The 27275-nt window shown below is 33.1% G+C and overlaps 1 protein-coding gene across 1 annotated transcript; it reads left to right on the top strand.

Annotated features, from left to right (window-relative positions):
• Positions 1 to 1822: 1822 nt before the first annotated feature.
• On the top strand, positions 1823 to 26595 carry LOC132739968 (uncharacterized). The gene is made up of 6 exons (XM_060727820.1): positions 1823 to 2453; positions 11430 to 12024; positions 16390 to 16548; positions 17718 to 17852; positions 21731 to 21800; positions 22349 to 26595. Exons 2-6 carry the CDS (start codon positions 11449 to 11451, stop codon positions 25798 to 25800), a joined length of 4392 nt encoding a protein of 1463 aa, XP_060583803.1. The 5' UTR covers positions 1823 to 2453; positions 11430 to 11448; the 3' UTR covers positions 25801 to 26595.
• The last annotated feature ends 680 nt before the right edge of the window (positions 26596 to 27275 follow it).

Raw genomic sequence — 27275 nt, 5'->3', positions numbered from 1 at the left:
GTGAGGAAGGATTAAAAAAAATCTCATAAGTAAAGCATATTTTCCTTCTGCGCTGATGTTGATAAACTTAACTATAATATTTTTATTACCATTCATAACATTTAAGCTGTATAGAAGAAAATTATTTATTATTAAAATTATAGTTAATTCGTTACTATAGGAAAACCAAAAACTAGTTAATATACAATGTATACATATGTGTATCAATTCATATCATGCTCATCTTTGTGTGAATTATTTTTTATTGCTGAAATGTATTGAAATCTATAAAATTCTTACTGGAATATGTCTTATTTGAATTAAATAGCGTACAAACTACATGTATAGGAATCTATGTTTCCTACTACGGGTCAAGTAAAGTTGGGATTTTTTAATGACATTATATATTCATAGTGTGTCCATTTATATTGTGTAGGATTTAAAGCATAAAATATCTGCTTTGTGTGAGTCAAATTATTTTTATTTTATATTTACAAAGAGACTGTTTAGCAATTATCAATGTTTTCAAATATCAAATTTTGAGCATAGCATATCTTTTAGACAAAGCACAAAATACATTTCTAATACAAACTAACTGGTCGAAATTGGGGAGAGGTCAACCAGGAGCATGCAGTCAAAATTGATATTATTATATATGGACAGAATATTTCAACATGACACTTTCTACCAAAAAATCCTTGATCTAACTGCGCAAGCCTTAATGGCCCTGTGTAATTGTGTTATATTATATGCGTATAAATTAATATATCGATAAACATGCGTTTTTTTAAGTTTTGTACATGTTTATATGTTTGTCTGACTTTGTCATCATATAAAATAATAAATAAGTCATCTTTTCTGTGTACGATGCAAATTGTGTCTACCTTTTGTGTCCATGTTGGTAAAGTCACTCATCATCATTTTACGCTATTGTGTTCTATTGTGTTTCAAATGTCACACATGAATAGCAAGCCTTTTCTATATCGTATTGTTAAAGAAGTTTTACCCTCTTATTATTTAATGTAATGTCCAAATAATTGGTCAGTTATCACCTGCATAATGTCCAACACGATGCAGTTAGTAGAATTATAATTTCATTAAACAAATTTATTCTACATTAATATATGTATATTTTTTATAATACTATTACAACAAAAAAGAAGAAGAAAAAACAACATTCTAGATAACACTATCGGAAATGTTTCTATATAAACAAAGAAGGCCCGAAGCGTGCATTGTTCTACATCAATGCACTCGCCGTTCTTATTATCTCACTGTGTATTTTCACATTGAGGGCGCCATTTTGTTTAAATAAAAACAATTTTTTTGTCGAATTTGGTTGTGAAAACTACCTAGAATGAAAGAAAATGGTCTAACTATAAAAATGAATCCGAACACCAATATCTTTAATTCAGTCGTTAACGCTGTACAGACGTTTATTTATTTAAAGTGCTGTTTACGTGACATCACAATGTAGCGCCAAACATCACGTGCAAAACAATCAAATCAAGTACGCTATTTTAATGTCGCAAACGAGTTAATTTTTACATTTATTTCACTTTTAATAATTTGTATTTCGCTTGAAAAGTTATAGAGTGAAATAAAATAAACAAACAGAGTTTTATCAACGTTTTCAAAATTCGTTTTTCTGAAAATGTTTCTACACGGTAGATTTAACGACAGTTTTGTTTCAACCCACTGGAACAGCCTTTAAAGAACGTTTCTATTGGAAATTCTGAGGTAAAAACCAAACATAAAGTCCAACTTAACAATAATTATTATATTTTTTCTTAACGTGATAGAATGGAAATAGATATTAATTCTTCGTGCATTATATATAGAGGATATTGAATGAGTGTTAGTTCAATACTGAATTTATTGCACGAGTTGAATAAAATAATATTATGTGAGCCTCTGGCGAGCATAATATTATTTTATTCAACGAGTGCAATAAATTCAGTATTGAACTTACACGAATTTAATATTCTATTTATCACATACCCAAAATAAAGACCATTTAAAGTGAAATAAGAGTCATTTTTCATTGACGCGCCTATAGTATAACGCTAACATTTAGCGCGTCTTTACACTATGTTTGTATTACGCTAATGACGTCACGTCAAAATATATGCACGGCCGTGCGATACCATACCTATTTACGGAGTCGCAAAATCGGCACGGGTGTGTGATAATGTATAATAATGCACGTTTTTCGTTCAAATGCTTTGTAATTGATCACTCAGGCCTATCGGCCTTCGTGATTATATAACTACGCATTTGAACTCAAACTGTGCATTATTCTACAACAATGCACTCATAATCTATTTCCTAAACAAAACACAGTCCGACCTGTCTCACGGTCCGTCCTGTCCGTAAATTAGTTTTCAGTACGCATGCGCTATAAATTTGGAAAAATATCAGTATGGCGGAAAAAAGTCCTGGGTAATATTTTCTCAAAATTTGAAGAAATTGCAGTAAGTACCTTGTGAATTTTGAAACCAATAAGTAAATTATTTCGTACTTAGATGAAATGATAACATAATAAACAAAAATAAGTAACTCGGCCAGGTAAATTACCAAAGTTTTTTCAATTGAAAACGAAACTAGGAAGTAAAATAAATTTTGGGGTATTTCCGCGTTTTAAAATGCAACAAGCATTAATCAGACTATTGTAAAGCTCTTCTTCAAATGAATTCCTTATATTAATTGATGATTGTAAAACGGCCAGTCCTATTGTGTGTGGGTAGGATTATCAAAACGCGTGTGTACCGAAAACGAAAGTAGAAATGGCAATCACCCCTATCCTCGAGTGTCCAGTTTCGACGCCCTTAAGGATTGTTTTGGATGCGTCTATAAAAACCATGTGATTGTATTGTATAAAATGTTGTAAGTTTTTAAAAAATCTCTTACCTTCATGAAATGGGTAAATTTAAGCTGTTTTTCCAGCTATTCCTTTTCTAGTCCTAATTATAAGACCTATACGTAACCTATTTCATATTTATCATTCATTAATCTGATATTTTACATTTTTCATTTTCCATGTTACATTAGGTCGTAACAGATCACTGCAAAATCGTGTAGCAAAAAAATTGACATTAGACATCGATTTAGATCTAATGAATTTAAACAATTAAAACAGCGTGTATTCACATTAATTTTGACCTATTTATGAACAAAACTAAAAAATAAATACCTTTTTACAAAATAATTGAACTGTCACATCCGAAAAGTCATGATTAAATCCTCTCATTTAATTAAATTCCTTGTACAGCCAATATACAAATGGCCGCCATACAGTGCGCGAAATCTGATTGGCTAATTCAAATGCAAGCGTTTAAATGAGTCCAGAAGTTTCTAAAGGAATATTTTTTCAACGAAATAATTGCCCATGCACCGTCAGTGTGTTCGAATATATTTTTCCGTTCAAAAAATTGGAATCAATCTGTAAAACGCTTTACTTAACCAATATGGCCGATGAGCGAAATAGACTGATACTGGATGTATATTTTATTTTTAATTGATAAGTACATTGTTTTAAAGTTTTTGTTAATGATAGACCATGCATTTGAAAGAACAGAAGATAAGCTCTTGAATAAAGCTTGAAAGGCAAGTCAACAGACATTTTTTTAAATTTTCAAAATGCTACGCGTTTTTGAGCAATAACTATTAGACGTCAGGCTTGACCAACATAAAACTATAACAAGCCTGTAACGTCTAATCTATTGGACTATTCCTTTTCATGAACAATCCTACTTTGACTTCATCCATAAGTGCCATTTTTATTGAGTGTGCCATTGATTGGTTTTAATTACACACTACAGGAGACAGTACACCATAATACTTTTACTTACGTTGTTCATCAATATCATGAGCATAGACCTGCAAAGTATCAACCAGTGAAAACTAGTTTATCTCAGTGTTTTTTTCTTTATATAACTACTACCCTAAAACGGTATTGTTCCCAATAGAAAATAGACATTAAAATTCCCAATTTCCAATGTTAAAATTCCCAAAATGGCTTTTCAAATTCCCACAAGGCCAAGTGATTTCTCTGAAATCATTTAAATCAAAACATATTCATATAAATCACCACTCAATAACTATTGTACAGGTAGAATTTTAGTTCTACCTGTAAAGGAGAAGCTGTTAGCTGTCTTTATTCATGATGACCAATCTTATTTGTAGCTGAAAAAATGCATAAAAAAAATCCCAATTTAAGTCAAAATAACGCATTTTTTCCAAATCAGTCTGGTACCGGCACCATTCCCAAAGTAGAGAAAAAAAATGCTGTATCTATTCTTTATTTCTTTCATAAATGAAGCATAATTATAATATTATGCGGTAAAATGCTATTGTTGTATTTTTACAGTGGTTTTAGATGGTTGCCCTAGTCTGTTTGACCTCCACTGCTGAAAAAATATAGGTTGGAAAATAGCACCTTTAATCTCTTTGTCTAACCTGCGAAAACAAAAAAAACAACACTTATTGCAGCAACTAATTAAAATATGGAAATTCATTACATTCAAACAAGATAAACATATCCAATTAATTTTTAATTAACATTCATTCATCGATTAATAACCGTAAAAAAACACATACTGGTTTCCTAGGAGTTTCCGTCCCCTAGCAGTTTTCCGGACGTTTATCATTTTCGTTCAGTACAGTCTATTTTTACCAGTAAGGCATCAACATTACTTTATCAATCAGAGAGACATTTGTTTTCTTTGCTAAACAGCATTTAAAATAGTAAAACGATTGAAATATTTTGAAATTTTGCCTGTTATTTAATGTTACATAAGAGAACTTACGACTTTCAAAAATAAGCAACACCTGGGGAATTCTAGTTTGAATATCCATGCACAATAAGTAAGACCCCATTTTAGGTAAATCAATACTTCGGAAAAAAAATTTCAGACGACACGGAAAAGGTTGGGAAGTTCTGTTTGTCTGATGAAACCATCTTAACGTTGCTTCATGGTACTGAACTATATTCAAAATAAAAAAGGTCCGGAAAACTGCTATGAATTTTTTAATAAAAGTGAAAAAAGGTGTTACACTTCAGGCCTATATTCAAATTTAAAAGTAAAATGAAAGTGCAACATTAAACACATGGCAATGCTGGACAGGTACCTAATATTGTCCTGTCAAAGTTTTGTACCCCTCCGTAGACTGATTTTTATTTTATTTGTTAAAAAGTGCGATTTGTGGCCGGAAACTGCTAGGAAACCAGTACAGGTTGCTTTAGGGTGAAAAAATGCGCCCAAAACAACACTATGTATATAATTATAGACAAGGGGCATTACTCAGTTAATAGAGAATTTTCGACCACCCACAAAGTCATGCGAGATTTTCGTCTAATTAAATAAAAAATTTCCACAAACTATACTGTGTTGCATAGCTTATTCAATCAACAATTGATAAACACTAACTCTATTCTGATTCCCTTAACCCACTTTAAGAAATTTATTCCAATCTGTTAACTTCTGTCACAAAATTGCTTAGTCGTACGAGATGTCGCAACACCAAATTCTTCAGGTGAAACATAAATTTAACAAGAGCCATGTCAACATGGCCATCCCCCACCGAATGTGTTTGCTCATTGGAAGAATGTATATGTAGTAGAGCGGAATAATTCCATTTTAAGAGGTCTTTTGGTAATGAAAACTGATGGCTATAGTGATTACAGATTTGAAACCTATGTGAATACTGATGGCTGAAAATAACAAAGGGCAATTACTGAAAAGTAATGCAGGGTAGGTTATCATTCTTGTGTGCTGCATCCCTCCTCAGTAAAATCTATCCACCTATGAAGTTTCAAGTTGATACCTCAAATACTTTTTGAGAAAAAAATTGAATTGAAAAATTAAGTATGAAAAAGAACAAAGGGCAATAACTCAAAAATTATAAAAGGTAGAGTTATCATTCTTGTGCAGTGCACACCTCCTGAGTGAGATCTATGAAGTTTCATTTTGATATCTCAAAGGCTTTTTGAGTTATGCTCTGGACAAAAATTAATTTTGAAAAATAACAAAGGGCAATAACTCAAAAATAATGCAGGGTAGAGTTATCATTCTTAAGCACTGCACTCTTCCTCAATGAGATCCATCCACCTTTGAAGTTTCAAGTTGAAACCTCAAATACTTTTGAGATAAGCTCTGGACAAAATAGCATAAAAAAAAACAAAGGGCAATAACTCAAAAATTGTATAGGGAAGAGTTATCATTCTTGCGCACAACATTCCTCCTCAATAAGATCTATCCACCTATGACATTTCATGTTGATATCTGAAACACTTTTTGAGTTATGCTCCACTCAGGTGAAAAATTAGGTATGAAAAATAACAAAGGGCAATAACTCAAAAATTATGAAAGGTAGAGTTATCATTCTTGTGCCCTGCACACCTCCTGAGTGAGATCTATGCACCTATGAAGTTTCATGTTAATATCTCATAGGCTTTTGGAGTTATGCTCTGGACAAAAATCAATTTTGAAAAATAACAAAGGGCAATAACTCAAAAATCATGCAAGGTAGAGTTATCATTCTTGTGCATTGCACTCCTCCTCAATGAGATCTATCCACCTATGAAGTTTCAAGTTGATAACTCAAATACTTTTAGAGATATGCTCCGGACAAAAATGTCGGACGGAAGGACGGACGGACGGACGGAGACTATTTGTATATCCTCCGCCGAAATTTTTCGGCGGGGGATAAAAAGGGGGAGGTACAAATAAATGCATGCAAACAATAACACAACATAGTTTCTATTACCTACCTGCACAAATGGTCGTGAAGCGCTCTACAATCGTCTGTTTCGAAGGATTCTTCAAATCAGTGCAGAAATATGCTTTGGCGAAGACATTTTGGAAGCTCTGGTCAATTGATAAAGATGGTGTACATGTATTGAGACCTTTCATTGGTTCTCGCTCAAGGCAATATGGAATGAAAGGTTTCGATACACAGGCTTTATCAAGTGACCAGAGTTTTCAAAATGTCTTCGCGGAAGCAGATTTATGCTTGCAATTTAAGATAAAGATATGATATTATTACCCTTCCAGATTGTTTCCGCCTTTTTGATTGGATATTGATCACCCGAAAGAAATTGATATAACCGAGCCAGACGGGTAATATACACACTAAATTTCCCCGTTTGGTACCTAACGTTGTAAACAACATGCGCTGAGGTGATGCGCGTACGGTTCGATTTTACGCGGTGTAAATTCCGATTTAAAAGCACTTTTTAACTGTCAAATGATCAATATTTACCAAAGTAGAGTAATGATACATATTACCATCAGTATCGAAAACAAATATGACCTTGTGAAAGCTTGATATTAATTACAAAAAAGTGCGTTCAATAGACTACTCCTTTTCTCTTGTTTACTTTCGTAAGGTACGGGAAAAATACGTCATGTATTTATGTGACGTCATGTTGTGATGAAGAGGTATCCTAAAGGGAATCTTATTTCGACGTTTCATTTGAAGCAGCAATGATTTTTTAAAAAATCGTCTAAACTCGGCAGGGGAAGGGTAATAAAATTATTATTTTGGTTTTGGAGTGATATATGTGGATATATTACCTGCCAAGATAAAATATCACCCTCGCCTGACGGCTCGGGTGATATAAAATCTTAACAGGTAATATATGCACATATATCACTCCAAAACCAAAATAACATATAATATTTGTTGTCTACATTTTATTTTTAGGGTATAATTTTGTTGAATTTTCATCCATCGTATTATTTAAAAAATATATATATATATAGCTTTAATGGAGTATACATACTGTATTTGTGTATATTTTATTTCAAAACACAATGATACGAAAATTTATATTTGGGTAATATACTATGTTCTATCAATTTTAGTGAAAATGTATATTGTAATTCATAATTAAGACAGCACTTTTTAGTACAAAACATTTATCTTACGTATATTTGGGCAATATTTGGGTAAATTTTTGCAATATTTTGGTATATTTTTGCAATATTTGTGTGTATTTGGGTATATTTGGGTATTTCATTCTGCCCCCTATGTTTATTCACGGGGGCTTGACATTCTATCAATAATTGAAAAATATGAGCAAATAATTAGAAAATAAAGGTAAATATACCCCTCTATACAATAAATAAGCATATTGACTACTCAATTAAAATATTATTCAATTATACACAAACACAATGTATGTATTGAAAATCAATTTCAACAAACCTGGTATACAAAATTATACTGAAAACCTTGGGCTAAACTCCGTTTTCCGGTACTTTCTGTACATACCTCTGGGGAATTTCATCAAATGGAGTGTAATATTAACAAATTCTATGTTTTTATCCTTTTTTAAATTAAAGGGAAATAAAACAATAATATTATTTCTTAATTTGTAAGAAAATAATTGAATTATTTTAAGTTCTTAAAATAACTACTTAGGACACTGAAACTTGTTATTATATTACTCGGATGACTTCTGACTTTTGTCGGATTCAGCCGAAGAATTTTCGTAGTTCTATTTTTAATTACGGTTACCAAGCATTGATCACAACATCATAACAACTTTTCATTGGTCATAGGAGTTTGATTTCCTACGCTTCTAGTACTTATACTGATTACTTACCATTTATCATTGCTATTAGTATTTTTCGTGTCGCTTTGAAGTTTCAAATTTCCCGCCCTCCCACCGCTCTTTGTGTGAATTGATATTTTAGTTCATACCTGTATTTTTTGTATCATGTTTCTATAGTTCGAGTTGGTGTAATTTGTGTAGTACATGCGGATATTTGAATATCTTTGCAGTCATTTGATGATATTTAATTACTGGATATAATTGAGTTTACTTACTTCTTGTTTGCGACACTTAGGACAACAAATTTATTGTATTTAATATGTTTTGTTGTTATTTCAAAGGAGTAATTAAATATCATTATATGAATTATTCCATAAAAAAATAAAGTAAATACACAAGTTCATGCAGAAAATATCTCTATTTATTATGGAAGATGCCACTACTGTACGACTGATTTAATTTTATTGATTTTCATTATAAACATTTTATTTTTTGAAAAATTTGCAATATTGGAGGAATACTGATAATTTAAAACAGGTCAATTTTTTCACCTAGAACGGTAAAACAATGATAGAAAAATAGAAATATCATGAAATTGTATTAAGAACTGGTTGGTGTTATTCCTAATTAAGAGCTTAATCTATAATGTACCGGAAAACAATGTTTAGCTAGGTTTTCAAAAAGGTCAATAATTACCACCCCTGAAATTTTAGATCAAAGCATTACATAATCATATATTGCCAATGTCAGCAAAATATTATGACTGGGACCCCGTTATTTTGATGGGCGAGGGAGGTGGGGGCCAATTGTGAGTGAAAAGCAAATGTAGGGGGGTTTTCACAGGACTATTGAAAACACTTTGAAATAAGGTTTTATAAACAATAAGACACTCTTATAGATGTAAATGATTTAAATGATTAACACAGATTTTTATTTTACTCAGATCTTCTGTCAAACTGAAACAAGAGGGCCATGATGGCCCTGAGGTCGCTCACCTGTATATAGGCCCCCCCCACACCGGGCCAATTTTTACCCAAGGGCTTTTATTTGTTTATTTGAACAGACTTTGTAGACACCCATAAGAAGATGTTTCATGCTAAACATCTAAGTTGTAGCTCATTGGGTTTTTTAAAAGAAGATTTTTAAAGTTTTTACTATACACATATAGTTAAAAACAATGACACCCCTGGGGCAGGCCAGTTTTGACCCCTGGGCTTTTATTTGAACAAACTTTGTAGATATTTACTTAAAGATGTTTCATGCTTAATATCTAAACTCTAGCTATTTGGGTTTTTTCAAAGAAGATTTTTAAGTTTTTGCTATACACATACATGTATAAGGAAAATCAATGACCCCCCCCCCCGGCGGGGCCAGTTTTGACCCCAGGGCTTTTATTTGAACATACTTGGTAGACACCCATTAGAACATGTTTCATGCTAAATATCTTAGCTCTAGCTCTTTGAGTTCTTTAAAAGAAGATTTTTTAAGTTTTTACTATATGCATATAGGGAAAATCAATGACCCCCCCGGGGGGCCAATTTTGACCCCAGGGCTTTTATTTGAACAAACTTGGTAGACACTCATTAGAAGATGTTTCATGCTAAATATCTTAGCTCTAGCTCTTTGGGTTCTTTAAAAGAAGATTTTTTAAGTTTTTACTATATGCATATAGGGAAAATCTATGACCCCCTGGGGCGGGGTCAATTTTGACCCCAGGGCTTTTATTTGAAAAAACTTGGTAGACATTCACTAGAAGACATTTCATGTCAAATATCTAAGCTCTAGCTCTTATGGTTCTTTAAAAGAAGATTTTTTAAGTTTTTACTATATGCATATAGGGAAAATGAATGACACCCCGGGGCGGGGCCAATTTTGACCCCAGGGCTTTAATTTGAACAAACTTGGTAGACACTCACTAGAAGATGTTTCATGCTTAATATCTTAGCTCTAGCTCTTTGGGTTCTTTAAAAGAAGATTTTTTAAGTTTTTACTATATGCATATAGGGAAAATCAATGACCCCCTGGGGCGGGGCCAATTTTGACCCCAGGGCTTTTATTTGAACAAACTTGGTAGACATTCACTAGAAGATGTTTCATGCCAAATATCTAAGCTCTAGCTCTTACGGTTCTTTAAAAGAACATTTTTTAAGTTTTTACTATATGCATATAGGGAAAATCAATGACCCCCCGGGGAGGGGCCAATTTTGACCCCAGGGCTTTTATTTGAACAAACTTGGTAGACACTCACTAGAAGATGTTTCATGCCAAATATCTAAGCTCTAGCTCTTAGGGTTGTTTAAAAGAAGATATTTAAAGATTTTTCTTTCGGTTGCCATGGCAACCAGAGTTCTGCATGGAATTAAATTCTTTGAACAATTTTCAAAGGTGACCACCAAAGGAACATTCCTGTGAAGTTTGGATGAAATTGGCTCAGTGGTTTATGAGGAGATGTCATTTAAAGCAAAAGTTTACGGACGGACGACAGACGTACGGACGCCGGATGAAAAGCGATCACAAAAGCTCACCCTGTCACTTTGTGACAGGTGAGCTAAAAACAAAAACAAAATTTCCTGCAATGATAATGACAAAATTATTTTCTGCTGATGATTGCCGACATGCCTCTTTGATGAGATAAAAAGTCTGCCAGGTCTTTTGAACTTTGTCAAAATAAATTGATTAAATGTCTTTGTGTGATTTTTATTTCAGCAAGTCTACTGTATATCATTGTTTGTTTTATTCACCTGAGCACAAAATGTTCAAGGTGAGCTTTTGTAATCACAATTTGTCTGGTGTCTGTCATCCGTCAGTGCTTCATTCAGATGGTTACAAAGCTCTTAAGTCTAAACAATTCATATAAAATTTTAACAAAATTTTTTGTTTGTTTGTTTAGATATTGGTAGTTTATCAGGATGGCACATCAACTTCAGTTAGAGAAGGAAAACTACAGACAGTGGGTAAAGGCTGGTTTAGGACTTGTATATTTAAAAGAGGGACTGGTACCATTTTGTAATGACATAGCTGACCAACAACATAAGGATATCTTACAGAACATTAGGTCTTCAAAATCATTACCATCAACTGCGACATGTGGCAGCTGTCAAGTTGATACTCTAAAACCAGACCATAAGTCAGTAGGGACTGCTGGAAACAAAGTTTGTCCTCTTGGGCAAGTAAGATGCAGCTGTTGCTTTACTAAGGGCAAAACTGCTTGTCCAAACAAAATATGTGGCGCCATCTATGACTATATTGTGCAACATCATGCATCTTCACCACCTTCACCTAACTGGAAAAACAGCGATGCTCAAAAGTGGTCGATAGACCTTTGGAGCATTTGTCAGTGTTTTATAAATGCTCCAGGGTACGAGCAGAAGCAATCTGCCAGTGAAACTGATTGTACTGGGTTATTACATCTAATAATAAATAACCAGTATTTTCATAACCACATTGCATGCAATGTCACAGGAACAAACAACCTGTTTTCAAAGGTAAATCATTATTAAAATTTCTCTTACTTATCTTTAATCAGCTCTATTGTAATGTTAATGATGTATATTCAGCATCAAAGTAACAGAGAAAATATAAATTTAACTATGAAGGTAATGGAGTAATTCACTAATGATTGACAACAAATGTATAAAAATTTACCAATCGTTTTTATTGCAGAATTTGATGTAACAATTCACAAGGCTTGTGGTTAATATTTACTGTAAACATGTACAAGTGTAGATTTGTATATTTTCCCCCTATCCCATGGGTCCATATAAGGCTCCATTCCCAATTCATTTTTAGCTCGACTATACGAAGTATATGGAGAGCTGTCCTACTCGCCCCGACGTCGGCGTCCGCGTCCGGATTTTAGATTAAAGTTTTGGTGCAGTAAAATATTTTTCACTATAACTTTGTCATTTCTTAAGGTATCAACTTCAAACTTCAAATATATGTTCCTTATCATCAACCACATCTTATTTGACAAGGTTTATAACTCTAGCACCAATATTTTCAGATTTATCTCCCCTTGAACTTAGAATTTTCCATAAAAAATATTATTTTTAACCCACCTGTCAGGGCCAAAGAACCCTTCTATGTAGAGGCCGAATATAGGCTGCTTCCCCAACCAAACTAGCCTCTTTTTTTCCCCAGTTTGGTCCTCAAAATTCCCCAGTCTTTTGAAATTTCCCATAGAATTTAGAACAAAATTAAATGATGTTGTTGAATTAGGGTCTTTTACTGCCTTATTAGTTTTTCCCAGTGCTTTTTGCTTTTCTATTTTGAAGAACTTGTTAAAATTTTGTGTTAAATTTAAGACCCCTTTTCCCAAAATATGCCAAAATCACGCATATTTCCCCAAGAAAAAGGCTGAGGCCCCTTCCCCAAAAATGGTGTTTTGGCCCTGCCTGTCACAAAGTAACAGGGTGAGCTTTTGTGATCGCTTTTCGTCCGGCGTCCGGCCGTCGTCCGTCCGGCGTCCGTCCGTAAACTTTTACTTTAAATGACATCTCCTCATAAACCACTTGGCCACTTTCATCCAAACTTCACAGGAATGTTCCTTTGGTGGTCACCTTTAAAAATTGTTCAAAGAATTTAATTCCATGCAGAACTCTGGTTGCCATGGCAACCGAAAGAAAAAACTTTAAATATCTTCTTTTGAAAAACCATAAGAGCTAGAGCTTAGATATTTGGCATGAAACATCTTCTAGTGAGTGTCTACCAAGTTTGTTCAAATAAAAGCCCTGGGGTCAAAATTGGCCCCGCCCCAGGGGGTCATTGATTTTCCCTATATGCATATAGTAAAAACTTAAAAAATCTTCTTTTAAAGAACCCAAAGAGCTAGAGCTAAGATATTTAGCATGAAACATGTTCTAATGGATGTCTACCAAGTTTGTTCAAATAAAAGCCCTTGGGTCAAAATTGGCCCCGCCCCGGGGGTCATTGATTTTCCCTATTTGCAAAGAGTTAAAACTTAAAAAAACTTCTTTTAAAGAACCCAAAGAGCTAGAGCTAAGATATTTAGCATGAAACATGTTCTAATGGATGTCTACCAAGTTTGTTCAAATTAAAGCCCTGGGGTCAGAATTGGCCCCGCCCTGGGGGGTCATTGATTTTCCCTATATGCATATAGTGGGGGGTCATTGATTTTCCCTATATGCATATAGTAAAAACTTTAAAAAATCTTCTTTAAAAGAACCAAAAGAGTTAGAGCTAAGATATTTAGCATGAAACATGTTCTTATAGGTGTCTACCAATTTTGTTCAAATAAAAGCCCTGGGGTCAAAATTGGCACCTCCCAGGGGGTCATTGATTTTCCTTATATGTGTATAGCAAAAACTTAAAAAATCTTCTTTGAAAAAACCCAAATAGCTAGAGTTAAGATATTAAGCATGAAACATCTTTTAGTGAGTGTCTACAAAGTTTGTTCAAATAAAAGCCCTGGGGTCAAAATTGGCCCCGCCCCGGGGGTCTTTGATTTTCTTTATATGTGTATAGCAAAAACTTAAAATCTTCTTTTAAAAAACCAAATAGCTAGAGTAAAGATATTAAGCATGAACCATCTTCTAGTAAGTGTCTACAAAGTTTGTTCAAATAAAAGCCCTGGGGTCAAAACTGGCCCGGCCCCAGGGGTGTCATTGTTTTTAACTATATGTGTATAGTAAAAACTTTAAAAAATCTTCTTTTTAAAAGCCCAATGAGCTAGAGCTTAGATGTTTAGCATGAAACATTTTCTTATGGGTGTCTACCAAGTTTGTGCAAATAAAAGCCCCTGGGTTAAATTGACCCTGCAACATGGGGGGGGGTGGGGGTTGGGGGGACTATATACAGGTGAGCGACCTCAGGGCCATCTTGGCCTCTTGTTTACTGTTACTTATTTATTTCTAAAGGGATCAACTTCATACTTCAAATATATTTACGTTATCATCATCCACATCTTATGTGACAAAGTTCATAACTGTAGCACCAATATTGTAAGAATTATCACCCCATAAACTTAGATTTGTTTACTAGAAAAATGTTATTTTTTATTATAACTTTTTTATTTTTAAAGGTATCTACCTCAAACTTCAAATATTTATTCCTTATCATCAATTACATTTTATGTGACAATGTTCATAACTCTTGAAGCAATATTTACAGATTTATCTCTCTTTGAACTTAGGATTTTCTTTAAGAAATATAATAACTTCTTTACTTTTTAAGGTATCTAGTTCAAACTTCAAATATATATTTCTCATCATTACACAAATGTTGTGTGACAAGGTCCATAACTCTAGCATGACTATTTCTAGAATTATTCCCCTTGATCTTGGAATTAATGTTAACAAATGTTATTTTTTTACTATAACTTAATACATAATTATACATAATTGATTTTTCTTTCATAGTTTTGTCCTCCTTACTGCGTCCAGTATTTTATTAGTCGAGCTTCGCTGTCTCCTGTGACAGCTCTTGTTAGCTCACCTGTCACAAAGTGACATGGTGAGCTTTTGTGATCGCTTTTCGTCCGGCTTCCATCTGTCTGTAAACTTTTACTTTAAACGACATCTCCTCATAAACAACTAAGCCAATTTCATCCAAACTCCACAGGAATGTTCCTTAGGTAGTCAATTTCAAAAATTGTTCAAAAAATTTAATTCTAAGCAGAACTCTGGCAACAGAAAGAAAAAACATTGAATATCTTCTTTCAGAAAACCGTAAGATCTAGAGCTTAAATATTTGGCATGAAACATCAACTAGTCAGTGTCTACCAAGTTTGTTCAAATTAATGCTTTGGAGTCAAAAATGGCCAAATCCCGGGGGGTCATTGATTTTCCTTATTTGTATATAGTAAAAACTTAAAAAATCTTCTTTTAATGCCCAAAATAGCTAGAACTTAGATATTAGTCAAAAACTTGAAAAATATTTTTTTAAAAAGCCCAAATAGCTAGAGCTTAGATATTAAGCTTAAAACATCTTCTATTGGGTGCTACCAAGTTTGTTCAAATAAAAGCCCTGGGGTCAAAATTTGCCCCGCCCAAGGGGGTCATTGTTTTTCACTTTATGTATATAGTAAAAACTTAAAAAAATTATTCTTTAAAAAAACGCTTACAGCTGCTGGAGCTAAGATTTATAGCATGAAATGTCTTCAAATGGGTGTCTACCTTTTTTTCAAATTAGGGCCATCGGGTTAAAATTGGCCCCGCCCGGGGATCATTGATTTTCCTTATATGTATTTAGTAAAAACTTAAAAAAAATCTTCTTTTAAAAAAGCCAAAGAGCTAGAGTTTAGATATTATAATAAAGCATGAGTGACTACCAAGTTTGTTCAAATAAAAGCCTTTGGGATAATATTGGCCCCGTCCTGAGGGTGGGGGTCATTGTATTTCCCTATATATATATATATATATATACTGTATAGTAAAAAATAAAAAAAAATGTTCTAACAGCTAGAGCTTAGATATTTATCATGAAACATCTTCAAATGGGTGTCTACAAAGTTTGTTCAAATAAGAGTCATTGGGTTAAAATTCGCTCACTGTTTTGGACGTTTTGGACATCTTTAATTTCTGATCGGTTTCAATAAGATTTATTTAGCTTTGTTAAAAGAATTTTAACATCTTGAATTATTGCTGGCATATTTTTCCCAAATGATAAATTTCACAATTAATTTTTTGTCCCAAATTGAAAAGAAAATTAAAGACACAATTATCCCAAATTTGCCATGTGGCATTTTCTAAAAATATAGGTATAATTCATAATTGCATCTTATATGTACGGTAGGTAGGTACGCAAACAATTTTCAACAAAACAATTAGTATTGCTTAACACTGTATATTTATTAATAGAACAATATTGGACTTGTGTTTTCTATTTGATAGGTGCGTCAGTATAGGAATGATATTTTTCACTCAAGTAGTATGGAATTAAAAGAAAGTGAGGCAAATTCCTATATTGACGATATGATAGGACTTCTACAAGATGGTAAGGAGCTATTTCAACGATCAGATGCCCAAATAGCGGTGAAGAAACTTCAGGATGTAAGTTAAATACTGAAATATGTCAGTTTGAAATCTAAATGAAGTGAAGATATAATAATTTAAGATAACAAGCCTCTTAATTTAGGACAAAGTTTAGGTAACAAAGTTTGAACTGGTAAATTATAGTCAAATTCAAAAGATAATTTCCTTAAGATAATTGAGAAAGTCACATAAAGTCACATTAACATACATAATTAATATGTACCTTTTAACTGTTACAATATAAAGAAAAGAGATCTAATTGATTGTACACTGTAACTTACAAAATCTGAAAACTTCTAAAATCAAAACAATTTTCAGTTTTCCGAAATTTTATATAATTCATACCTTTGAATTTCAGAACTTCTTAATTCTGAATTACAAAAAATTTTGTGTTTAAGTTTGGATAATATCAATTAGATATTTACTTCTAATATCCGGAAATTGAAAAAGGGTGTGAACATGGTGAAGGTTTATTATACTTAAAACCTGCAAAACATTTGTATCTTCAAATTAGCTGTGACCTGTATAATTCATACCTCTGAATTTTCGTACTTGTAAATTGTGAAGTCTAAACGATTTTGCAAAATGCAGTGTCTGTTCTAGGATTTGAAAAACAGGGAGAAGTTTTATCGAAAAGTGAAAATTTATTACATTTGTTTTTTTTTCTTCTTTCTCTATGTAAACTTTTCCCCCTGCCTCTGACAAAATAGGGGGGAATTCTCAAAAATATGTGTGAATCCCCCCATCCCCCTCCTAGAATAGGCACTGAAAATGTAAATATCTTCCAGTTAGCTGATACAACCATATATCTTGACCCCTATTAGAACTTCAACCAGTCAAGCTTTTAAGTGTGAAATAAGATAATGAGAAGTATTTAATTTATATGAAATCCAGAACCTACTAAAAATTCAAACTTTTCGGCTCGTTTCTGGTAACACTGAAATATAATTATGTAGAAATGAACAAAAGTAAGAAAATAAGTGGCTGATAAGCCAGATACCTATACCAAACACCCTGTTATAAAGGTAGAATTAAGATGTCCACTGAAAAAGTGTGAGAGTTAAAAAAAAGCAATTCAGATAATTTTGTAATGAAGTTTGACCTTATATATAATGTTGTGTATTATAAATCCCTTAGCTTCATATTTTTCTCCAAAAGAAAATAAAGCACTAATTTTTTTTCATCAGCTGAAGGAGAAAGACTTCATTATAACTACTGAAGGGTTTGAAGAAATTCTGAGACAAATCAAGGAAGAAATGGAAAATGCTCCAACTAAAGAGGAATATGAGGACCTCAAAACACAGATGTCAAAACTAAAAGAGGTAAAACTTTAAGTTTTAATTGTTAGTTACCGGTAAATATACCAGTACATGTATAACTTACATACATGATTTTAAGAGAACTAATTTTTGTATGACAGACCAGTATTATCAGCTTCTCAAGGCTCACAATAAGGTAAGCAATCTTTATGAATTCATGATGCCAGTTGTCTGTTGTTACAAGGGATGATAAAAATTTAACCGGACTAAATAAAAAATTTATAACTTATTGAATACATTTGCATAAAAACACAGAATATAAATTGGAGTATATCCCCTACATAATAGAAAGAAAATCATTATCAGTTATAAAAGTTATGCTGTTAAAAGCATGTAGAGCAATCCGATGTACGGTATAACCTTAAAATTCGACGTTAACGAACTCACAAGGGAATTGTATTATCTCATTCTGGAAGTAGGCCAATGCATGTTCGACAGATCTTTGATGCAAGAAGAACCACTGTGTATGTATCCTAAAGATTTGAACCATCTGATATTCTGTTTGATTGTTTAGATAGGCTTTTATTCAAGTAAATTTTGACTGTAAGAAAATGGTGGCTTTTTTGAGACACTTGTTTTCGAGACAGCTTATTAACAATACAATTTCAAGTTAACAGTAAATACTGGTCTAGGTTTCATGAATCATTAATGAAAATGCCCTAAAGTTTAAATCTATATACTACCATCATATCTATTATATAATTTATCAATTATAATTTTTAGGACAACAAATAAAATACAACTATCAAAGCCAAAGCACTTTATTATAACCCCTATACAAAGTTTGGGGGTATATATAGGAGTCACCCGGTGGTCGGTCGGTTGGTCGGTCTGTTGATCGGTCAAGACGTCCGTTGCATTTTCCTTGTTAGGAGCATAACTTGAGAACTAATGGTTTGAATTCAATGCAACTTCATACAATGGTCAAGCACATTGAGAGGAAGTGCAGTGCACAAGAACCATAACTCCATCTTCTCTAATTACAGAGTAATATCCCTTTGTTACTTTTCCTTGTCCGGAGCATAACTTGAAAACTACTAGTTGGAATTCAAAACAAATTCATTCAATGGTCAAGAACAATAAGGGAAAGTGCAGTGCACAATAATCATAACTCTATCTAAAGTAATTACAGAGTTATTTCCCTTTGTTACTTTTCCATTGCTTTCTTTTGTCCGGACCATAACTTGAAGACTAATGGTTGGAATTCAATATAACTTCATACAATGGTCAAGCACATTGAGAGGAAGTGCAGTGCACAAGAACCATAATTCCATCATGACTCATTATAGAGTTATTGCCCTTTGTTACTTTTCCTTGTCCGGGGCATAACTTGAAAACTACTACTTGGAATTCAAAACAACTTCATACAATGGTCAAGCAAATAAGAGGAAGTGCAGAACACAAAAAACATAACTCTATCTAAAATAATTACAGAGTTCTTGCCCTTTGTTACTTTTTCATTGCATATTTTTGTCCTGAGCATAACTGAAAGACTAATAGTTGGAATTCAATACAACTTAATACAATGGTCAAGCACATTGAGAGGAAGTGCAGTGCACAAGAACCATAACTCTATCTTCTTTAATTACAGAGTTGTTGCCCTTTGTTACTTTTCCTTGTCCGGAGCATAACTTGAAAACTACTAGTTGGAATTCAATACAACTTCAGACAATCGTCAAGCACATTAAGAGGAAGTGCATTGCACAAGAACCATAACTCTGTCTAGAGTAATTATTGAGTTACTTTTTCATTGCTTTTTACTTGTTCAGAGCATAACTTGAAAAGTTCTATTTGGTATTCAATACAATTTCATACAACAGTGAAGTATATTGAGAGGAAGCGCAGTACACAGAAACCATAACTCTTTCTTGACTCATTTAAGAGTTTTTGCCCTTTGTTACTTTTTAATGTCCAGTGCATAACTTGAAAATTAATGTTTGGATTTCAATGAAACTTCATACAATGGTCAAGGGCAGTGAGATGAAGTGCAGTGCAGAAGAAGCATAACCCTATTTTGACTTATTACAGCTATTGCCATTTGTTACTTTTTTGTCCAGTGCATAACTTGAAAACTAGTAGTTGCAATTCAATACAACTTCATACAATGGCCAAGCGAATGAGAGGAAGTGCAGTGTACAATAACCATAACTCCATCTTCAGTATTTGTAGAGTTATTGCCCTTTGTTCCTTTTCCTTGTCCGTTGCATAACTTAAAACTAATGTTTAGAATTCAATGCAACTTCATACAATGGTCAAGTGCAATGAGAGGAAGTGCAATGCACAAGAAGCATAACTCTTTCTGGATTTATTACAGAGTAATTCAATAAAACTTCATCAATGGTCAACCATATTGTAAGGAAATGCAACACTATCTTTAATTGCCCACAACCATAACTCTATTTCAATTCTTTTACAAGGTATTCTGTTACTTGTAACTTCCTCATTTTCGAAGCAGTCTTCACATTTAGTGATAGTTCTAGTTAGTTTCCCTTTTTGTTTGATACAAACCTTGATTCCATAGTCACAGGTCGTTATATTGTCCTGTACTGTCACATGGTAAGAATTTGCAGGTCAGAACAAACCTAAAAGATCTATAAAATTATGATATAAGTATATTAATCAGTAAACTTGTTATCTGAACTTGATAAACAAGGAGTTGCTTCAGCATCATAGAGCGATACTGCCTCTGAAGCAATGTTGTTAAGTCACATACAGGTTTAACTGGAGGGGTCTTTAAAGGGTTAACTTTCGTATAACATCCAAAAAACTGGACCCCATGATAACGAAAAAGTAATGCAAATATTTTTTATGCTCCTCGAAAAATTTCGGGGGAGCATAATATAGTCGTCGGGTTGTCCGTCTGTCAGTCCGTCTGTACAAACCAGAGGTACATTATGGGGTTTGGTCTATTGTTCTCATAACAAAAGATGTCTTTGATGTCATTTATTCTGTTTCTCGTGTGGGGTTATTTTCTGCATTGTTGGGTTAAAAAGAAAAAAAGAAATAACCAAAGAAAACCCCATAATGTAGCTCTGGTAAGAATGTCCGTCTGTCCGAAGGTATGTCCCTTATTCGTGTCCGGCCCATAACTTTAGTATTTGAAGTCAACATTTGGGTCGCTACCTTAAGTTCAAGGTCACAGCATGACCTTGCAGCAAAATTGGTTCCTACACATAACTTCATTATTTGAAGTCGGATTTTACAACTATTTCACAGAAATGATCACCATATTGAGACCATGTGTCGCGCGCAACAATTGGGTGGCTGCCTTTAAGGTCAAGGTCTCAGCATGACTTTGCAGCAAAATCGTGTCCGGCCCATAACTTTGTTATTTGAAGTCGGATTTTACAACTATTTCACAGAAATGATCACCATATTGAGACAATGTGTTGCGCGCAACATTTGGGTTGTTTTTACACTTTGAACTTTGTCTGTAACATAACTCAAACACTGCAAGAGGTATACCTTTCTGTGTCCAAAACCTATTCGGGGAGCAACACCCAGTTCATCCGGCTCTAAATGTTTGAAACTTAAGATATGGCTAGATGTCAATCTGGAGATTATGCACGTTGTTGTTTTTCTATAATGTTGAAAAATTTGGTTGCTATGTCAAATAATAGACCAAAAATATGATAAATATGGCATTAATTTTTTTTTCATAAAAATTGAAAAATGGAAATACAGTCTAAATAACAATAAGTATGATTGCACCAAAAATGTCAAAATGAAAACTTTGTAGACAAATTGTCCATTGCAATTTAAATTTATAATCAATGAAGGAAATTTGATTTGACGTTCTTGAGATATATTGGGCCACTGTATGCTTATTACTGAAAAAAAAAACAACATAATGATAATTTTTATGATAATTAATGTTGTAGGAGATAAATAAACTCAAAGAAAAAGATTCTCCTCAACAAAAACAGCTAGAATATGAAAAAGCTAAATCAGGTATGTTGTATAGAATATGAAAAGGCTAAATCAGGTATTTTGTATAGAATATGAAAATTCTAAATCAGATATGTTGTATAGAATATGAAAAGGCTGAACCAGGTATTTTGTATAGTGTATGAAAAGCCTAAATCAGGTATTTCGTATAGAATATGAAAAATGTTGCATAGAATATGAAAAGGCTAAATTAGGTATGTTGTATAGAATATGAAAAGGCTAAATCAGATATTGTGTATAGAATATGAAAAGGCTAAATCAAATATTGTGTATTGAATTTGAAAAGGCTAAATCAGATATTGTGTATAGAATATGAAAAGGCTTAATCAGATATGTTGTATAGAATATGAATAGGCTTATTCAGGTTTATTGTATAACTGACTCTCTGTTGATGAGCTTCAGTCTGTTTAATGTTTGCTGACTGACTGATTTGTCTTAATAATTCAAGAAGGCCCTCAGTGCTGTCTTCCTTTTCTTTAATATATTTCTGTAATATTTACTCATTGATTTGTTCTTAAAAATGGAATTACATATTATCATTTGAATTACAGAATGGCGGAAAAATCTGATAGAACAGTATCACAAAACCCTGCTGCAGGTTCCTACAATACCTTTACAACCAAAAAGTAAAAAATATAGCTTTAATGAGATTTATATTAGACCCCAAATTATTAGGGAAATGAAAGGAGAAAATGAAGAGATAAAGGACATTGAGGTTAAAACAATGTCTGAAATGTTCACATATAATGGAGTCCCCCAAAAATCTGTGTATGTTCTAGGAGATGCAGGGTCAGGAAAAACTAGTTTTTGTAAATATCTGGTCAACTGTTGGTGTTTGGCACATAGTGAGCAACAAGAAGCCCACAATGCAAATGAGGACCATGGGGTCGGAAATGAAAAACATGGAGGTGACAATGAAGATCATGAAGGTTATAATGAAGAACATGTTGGTGATAATAAAGAACATGTTGGTGATAATAAAGAACATGAAGGTGATAATGAAGAACATGAAGGTGATAATGAAGAACATGGGGTAGGTAATGTAAAGGAAGGTGGCAATGAAAATGAACCTGGCAATAAAAATGAGGAGCATGAGGGCGGAAATGAAAAACATGGAGGCGGTAATGAAGAACATGGAGATGATAATAAGAAACATGAAAATGACAAAGAAAGTGAAGATAGCAGTGGGAAATATGGAAATGACAGTAAAAATGAAGGTGGCAATGACAAGCACGAAGGTGATAATGAAGAGCATGAAAAACATGGAGGTGACAATGAAAATGAAGGTGGTGATGAGAAACATAAAGAACATGGAAGTGACATTGTAAATGAAGAGGTAAATGAGGAATATGGAGGAGATATTGAAAATGAAAATAATATGGTCGATGATAAGAAACATGGAAATGATTGTGATGACATTCAGGATGAAAGTGATGATGTAGCAAACTCTGAATTATACAGTGATGACTCTGATGGTGACTTGACAGACTTTGAATTCGACAGTGATGACTTGAGAGACTTTAAATTCGACAAAGATGACTCTGATGGTGACTTGACAGACTCTGAATATGACAGTGATGACTCTGAATATGACAGCAAAAGTTATGAACTTAAATTCAATGGTGTAAAAGAGATGAAAAAATTTGATTTTTTATTTTACATCCCTCTTAGACAGTATCAAAACATTGACACTATTGATGAAATGCTTCAAAAACGTTATCAAATGAAAATGTTAAACACACTTCTTGAAGAAGAATCCTCTAGGGTTATGATTTTGCTTGATGGCTTAGATGAATGGTCCTCTGAAAATGTCCCAGAACATAGCATCTTTAAGGAGTACACAATAGTAACTACTTCGCGACCATGGAAATTTCATATGTTAAGATCAAGTGATGTGGAGATTGAACAGTCACTGAAACTGAATGGGTTTGATTTTAGTTGTGAAAGGGAACTGGTATATAGGACAGTCTCATTTTTAAATGTAAGAAGTCATGCTAATAAAGAAGCTAGAGATTGTAGGGAAAAGCTCGAAGAAGAGTCTCTGGAAAGTTTTAAACAGGTACCAATTATGCTTCAACAACTGATATGTCTATGGTTTGATGGTAAACTCGATAAAACCTCAAGATGTGCCATCTACACCGGTATGTTAGAATTATTCTTCACCTGGAATGACATGAAAACTACAGGAACAAGTACTCGACTCATGAAGGGTACCCAGAAAGTAAACCTCCCTCAATATTTAGCAGATAAAACCAAATTAAGTTTAAACAGACATTTCATTTATGAAGTGTCACAGTTGGCTTTTGAGACCCTTTTTAATTGTCCTAAGAATAAGTCCTTGACATTTGACATTTGTATGTTTGATGAACTAGAAATATCAGATGAAGTAAGAGAAAATTGCTTGAAACTTGGAATAATTACAGAAGATGAATGTCCAAATTTATCTGTATCTGAACCACCAAGCTCATTGTTCTCTTTTATTCACAAATCAATGCAAGAATTTCTGGCTGCAGTGTATATTGGTATCAATTTCAATACAAAAATTGTTTCATCAGGTAGTACAGGAAATGTTGAATTAGCCAAAAAGTTTATTAATGATGTTTTTCAGAAATGTTCAACAGTAAATGACATTTTAGAGCAGTCAAATGTTGTCATTATGCTATGCGGTCTAGAACCTAGATTAGCAACACCTATTTCAAAATACATATATGGTACTGTGTCAAAAGACTCTTGTGTACAGGAATACAGGAGAACATTTAATAGTGACACTTATATGGTTGATAGTTGTATTACTGATATTCAAAAGCTAATGTTTGAGGTAATAGAAGAATCAAATGCAACATGTAGTGTAGGAAGTAATCCTGTGTTTTATATAGGAGATTTGACCATTAATATATTCAATCAGTATTGTGATATGATTTGTTCAAGTATTGATCAGCATCAAATCCTTCCTGACTCTGTTCTGTCTATTAATGTACATGTACATGACATCAACACAAAAAATGTTAGATTTACAAAATATTTACCAATGTTTCATCATCTTGAAAAAATTGCAATAACATTAGAAATTTTTTCAAGTACACAAAGTGATGGTACACAGAATAATGAACAGACAATTGATGAGATAAACAATTGTCTTTCTGAGACAATAAAAGTAAATTCTTTAACATTAAAATCTCTGTCTCTTGACACTGACATATATTACCCAGTGTGTAAAACAGTTGTTAGCAACCTACCTAGTATGGTCAATCTTGTAGCAATAAGTATGAGTTGTATAATAATGAGTCATGATGATACTACTACATTCTGTAATTTTCTTGAGGGAACCACTCATCTTAAACAAATACATCTTGATAATGTTTATTGTGAGTGTAAGAACCAGCATGATGTTAATTTATCAAAACATCAACAACTTCATTACCTTCATTTGGAATTTACTGTTAGAGTGATAGATGTTGATGCTACAAACCTTGAAATATTTAGATTTTTTGAGTTGAAAGATAGTAATTATGAGCAAATATTTGATATAATTAAAAAATCTTACAAATTAAAAGAACTGCTTTTGTTTGGAGATAAGTTGAGTAAATCTCAATTATATCATGCCAATATAACAGAGAGACTAGTCAGAGTATTACCATTGTTACACAATCTCAGTAAGCTTGAGTTACAGTGTTGTAGGCTAACTGACAATATAATAGAGTTACCTTCAGAGATGAAGAGTTTAAAGGACATTATGCTTATTTGTGTAATAATGAGTTTGGCAACATGGCACAAGTTTGTTGATAGTCTTCCTAGTATTCCCCATTCTGTAGATGTGAGAGTAGGGTTCTGTTATATAACAGGAGATGGTGAGGAGTGTAATGATGATATGTTAACATTGATGACACAAGGACTTACAGGAGGGAAGGGAAATAATGCTATACAGCATGTAAAAGATAAGAATCAGTTATTTCATGTTAAACTTTATGATGGAATATCTTTTAATTTTTCTACAAAAATGTGAGATACATGTAATATACATGTTAAGCATGATGATTACTTTTGGTTTGAATTTTCAACAAAAAAGTGATAAAGTATACATGTACAGTACGCTCAGCGCGGCTTTTTCAAAACCCGCGTGACCCCGCGGATGAGGTTTACCGCGGACGAAAATGTGCTCAGATATTGTCCGCGTGACCCCGCGGACAGAAAATTTTCACCACCGCGGACATAAATCGGCGGCTGAAACCGTTTCCCCCACGGAACGCAGTGGTAAATTGCGGAGGAACGCGGCGGTCAAACACCGGTCAACGCGGTGGAAACCTTAAATTTTAAAAATTAATTACTGTATTTAAACATCAGTATAACATCAGTATACGTACGTACTGTAACATGTACTGTACATATAACTATATGTAAAATTTGTTTGTTTGTTTTCTTTTTTGTTGTAATAAAAGTACATGTACAAATGCAGTGTATTTCTTGTTCTTCTTCTTGTTATTGTGTTGGGTAATGTATAATATGTATTCGACATCAAGACAAATCATTGTCGTCGCAATTTCATGGTAGTGAGAAACTTGAAGTCAAATAATGAAAAATTCGGCATATGACATTTATGAACAAGCAATTATCATAGTATTGCAAGCAATCCATAAGTCCCCTACCGGTAAGAGCCCAAGCAACATTCTGAAGGGCCATTGGCCATTCACTTAGGTTCCTATTTTAAGTAAATTTGTTGAAAAAGTTCTTTAAAAGTGATCACAGGAAACAGTTTTTATGTACAGACAGACGGACTGAGGAACACTCTAAAGTTTTTTTTTAAACATCCCTGTTATCAAAATATAACATTTTTAAAATCCTATCATGATTGAAGAAGTTGGAGTAAAAATTACCAATTTCTCAAAAAAAAGTCTAAGTTCAAAAGGGGCATAATTCTGGAAATAGTCTTGCTAGAGTATTGAACACTCACAAATGTTGAGTGACAATAAGAAACATTTATATGAAGTTTGAAGTAGATACATTCAGAAAAAGAAGTTATTAAAAAAAACAATGTTTTTTTCATGAAGATTTTAAGTTCAAGGGAGGTAATTCTGATAAATTTTGTGCTAGAGTGGTAAACCTTGTCACATATGATGTGGTTGATGACAAGCAACTTATATTTAAAGTTTGAAGAAAATACCTTAAGAAATAAAGAACTTATAGTGAAAAAACTTAAAAACTAGAATCAGAAATCTTGAAATTCAGTCTATTTGTTGCCATAGCAACCAGAATTTTCAACATAGGAAGATAAAAAAATATGTGCATAATTTCCATACTGCCATCTACCCATATGTCAAGTTTCATAAACATATTTTCAGTACTTTTTGTGTTATCACTGGATCCAGGTTATGTGTAAAATTTGCCGTATTTTCAGTCTATTTGTTGCTATAGCAACCAGAATTTTCAACATAGGAAGAAAAGAAAAAGACGTGCATAATCTCCATACTGCTATCTATCCAT

This window comes from Ruditapes philippinarum, unplaced genomic scaffold (genome assembly GCF_026571515.1).
Source record: "Ruditapes philippinarum isolate M1 unplaced genomic scaffold, ASM2657151v2 ctg3447_1_1_1_1, whole genome shotgun sequence".
NCBI lineage: Eukaryota > Metazoa > Mollusca > Bivalvia > Venerida > Veneridae > Ruditapes > Ruditapes philippinarum.
The sequence above is the reverse complement of the archived record's forward strand: the minus strand, read 5'-3'. Positions and strand labels throughout refer to the sequence as shown.

Excerpts from the sequence above, each read along its gene's own strand:
- LOC132739968 (XM_060727820.1), top strand. The coding sequence starts at position 11,449 with ATGGCACATCAACTTCAGTTAGAGAAGGAAAACTACAGACAGTGGGTA. Across the intron at positions 17,853-21,730 it reads AGATGTCAAAACTAAAAGAG|GAGATAAATAAACTCAAAGA; the intron begins GTAAAACTTTAA and ends TTAATGTTGTAG. Across the intron at positions 21,801-22,348 it reads ATATGAAAAAGCTAAATCAG|AATGGCGGAAAAATCTGATA; the intron begins GTATGTTGTATA and ends TTTGAATTACAG.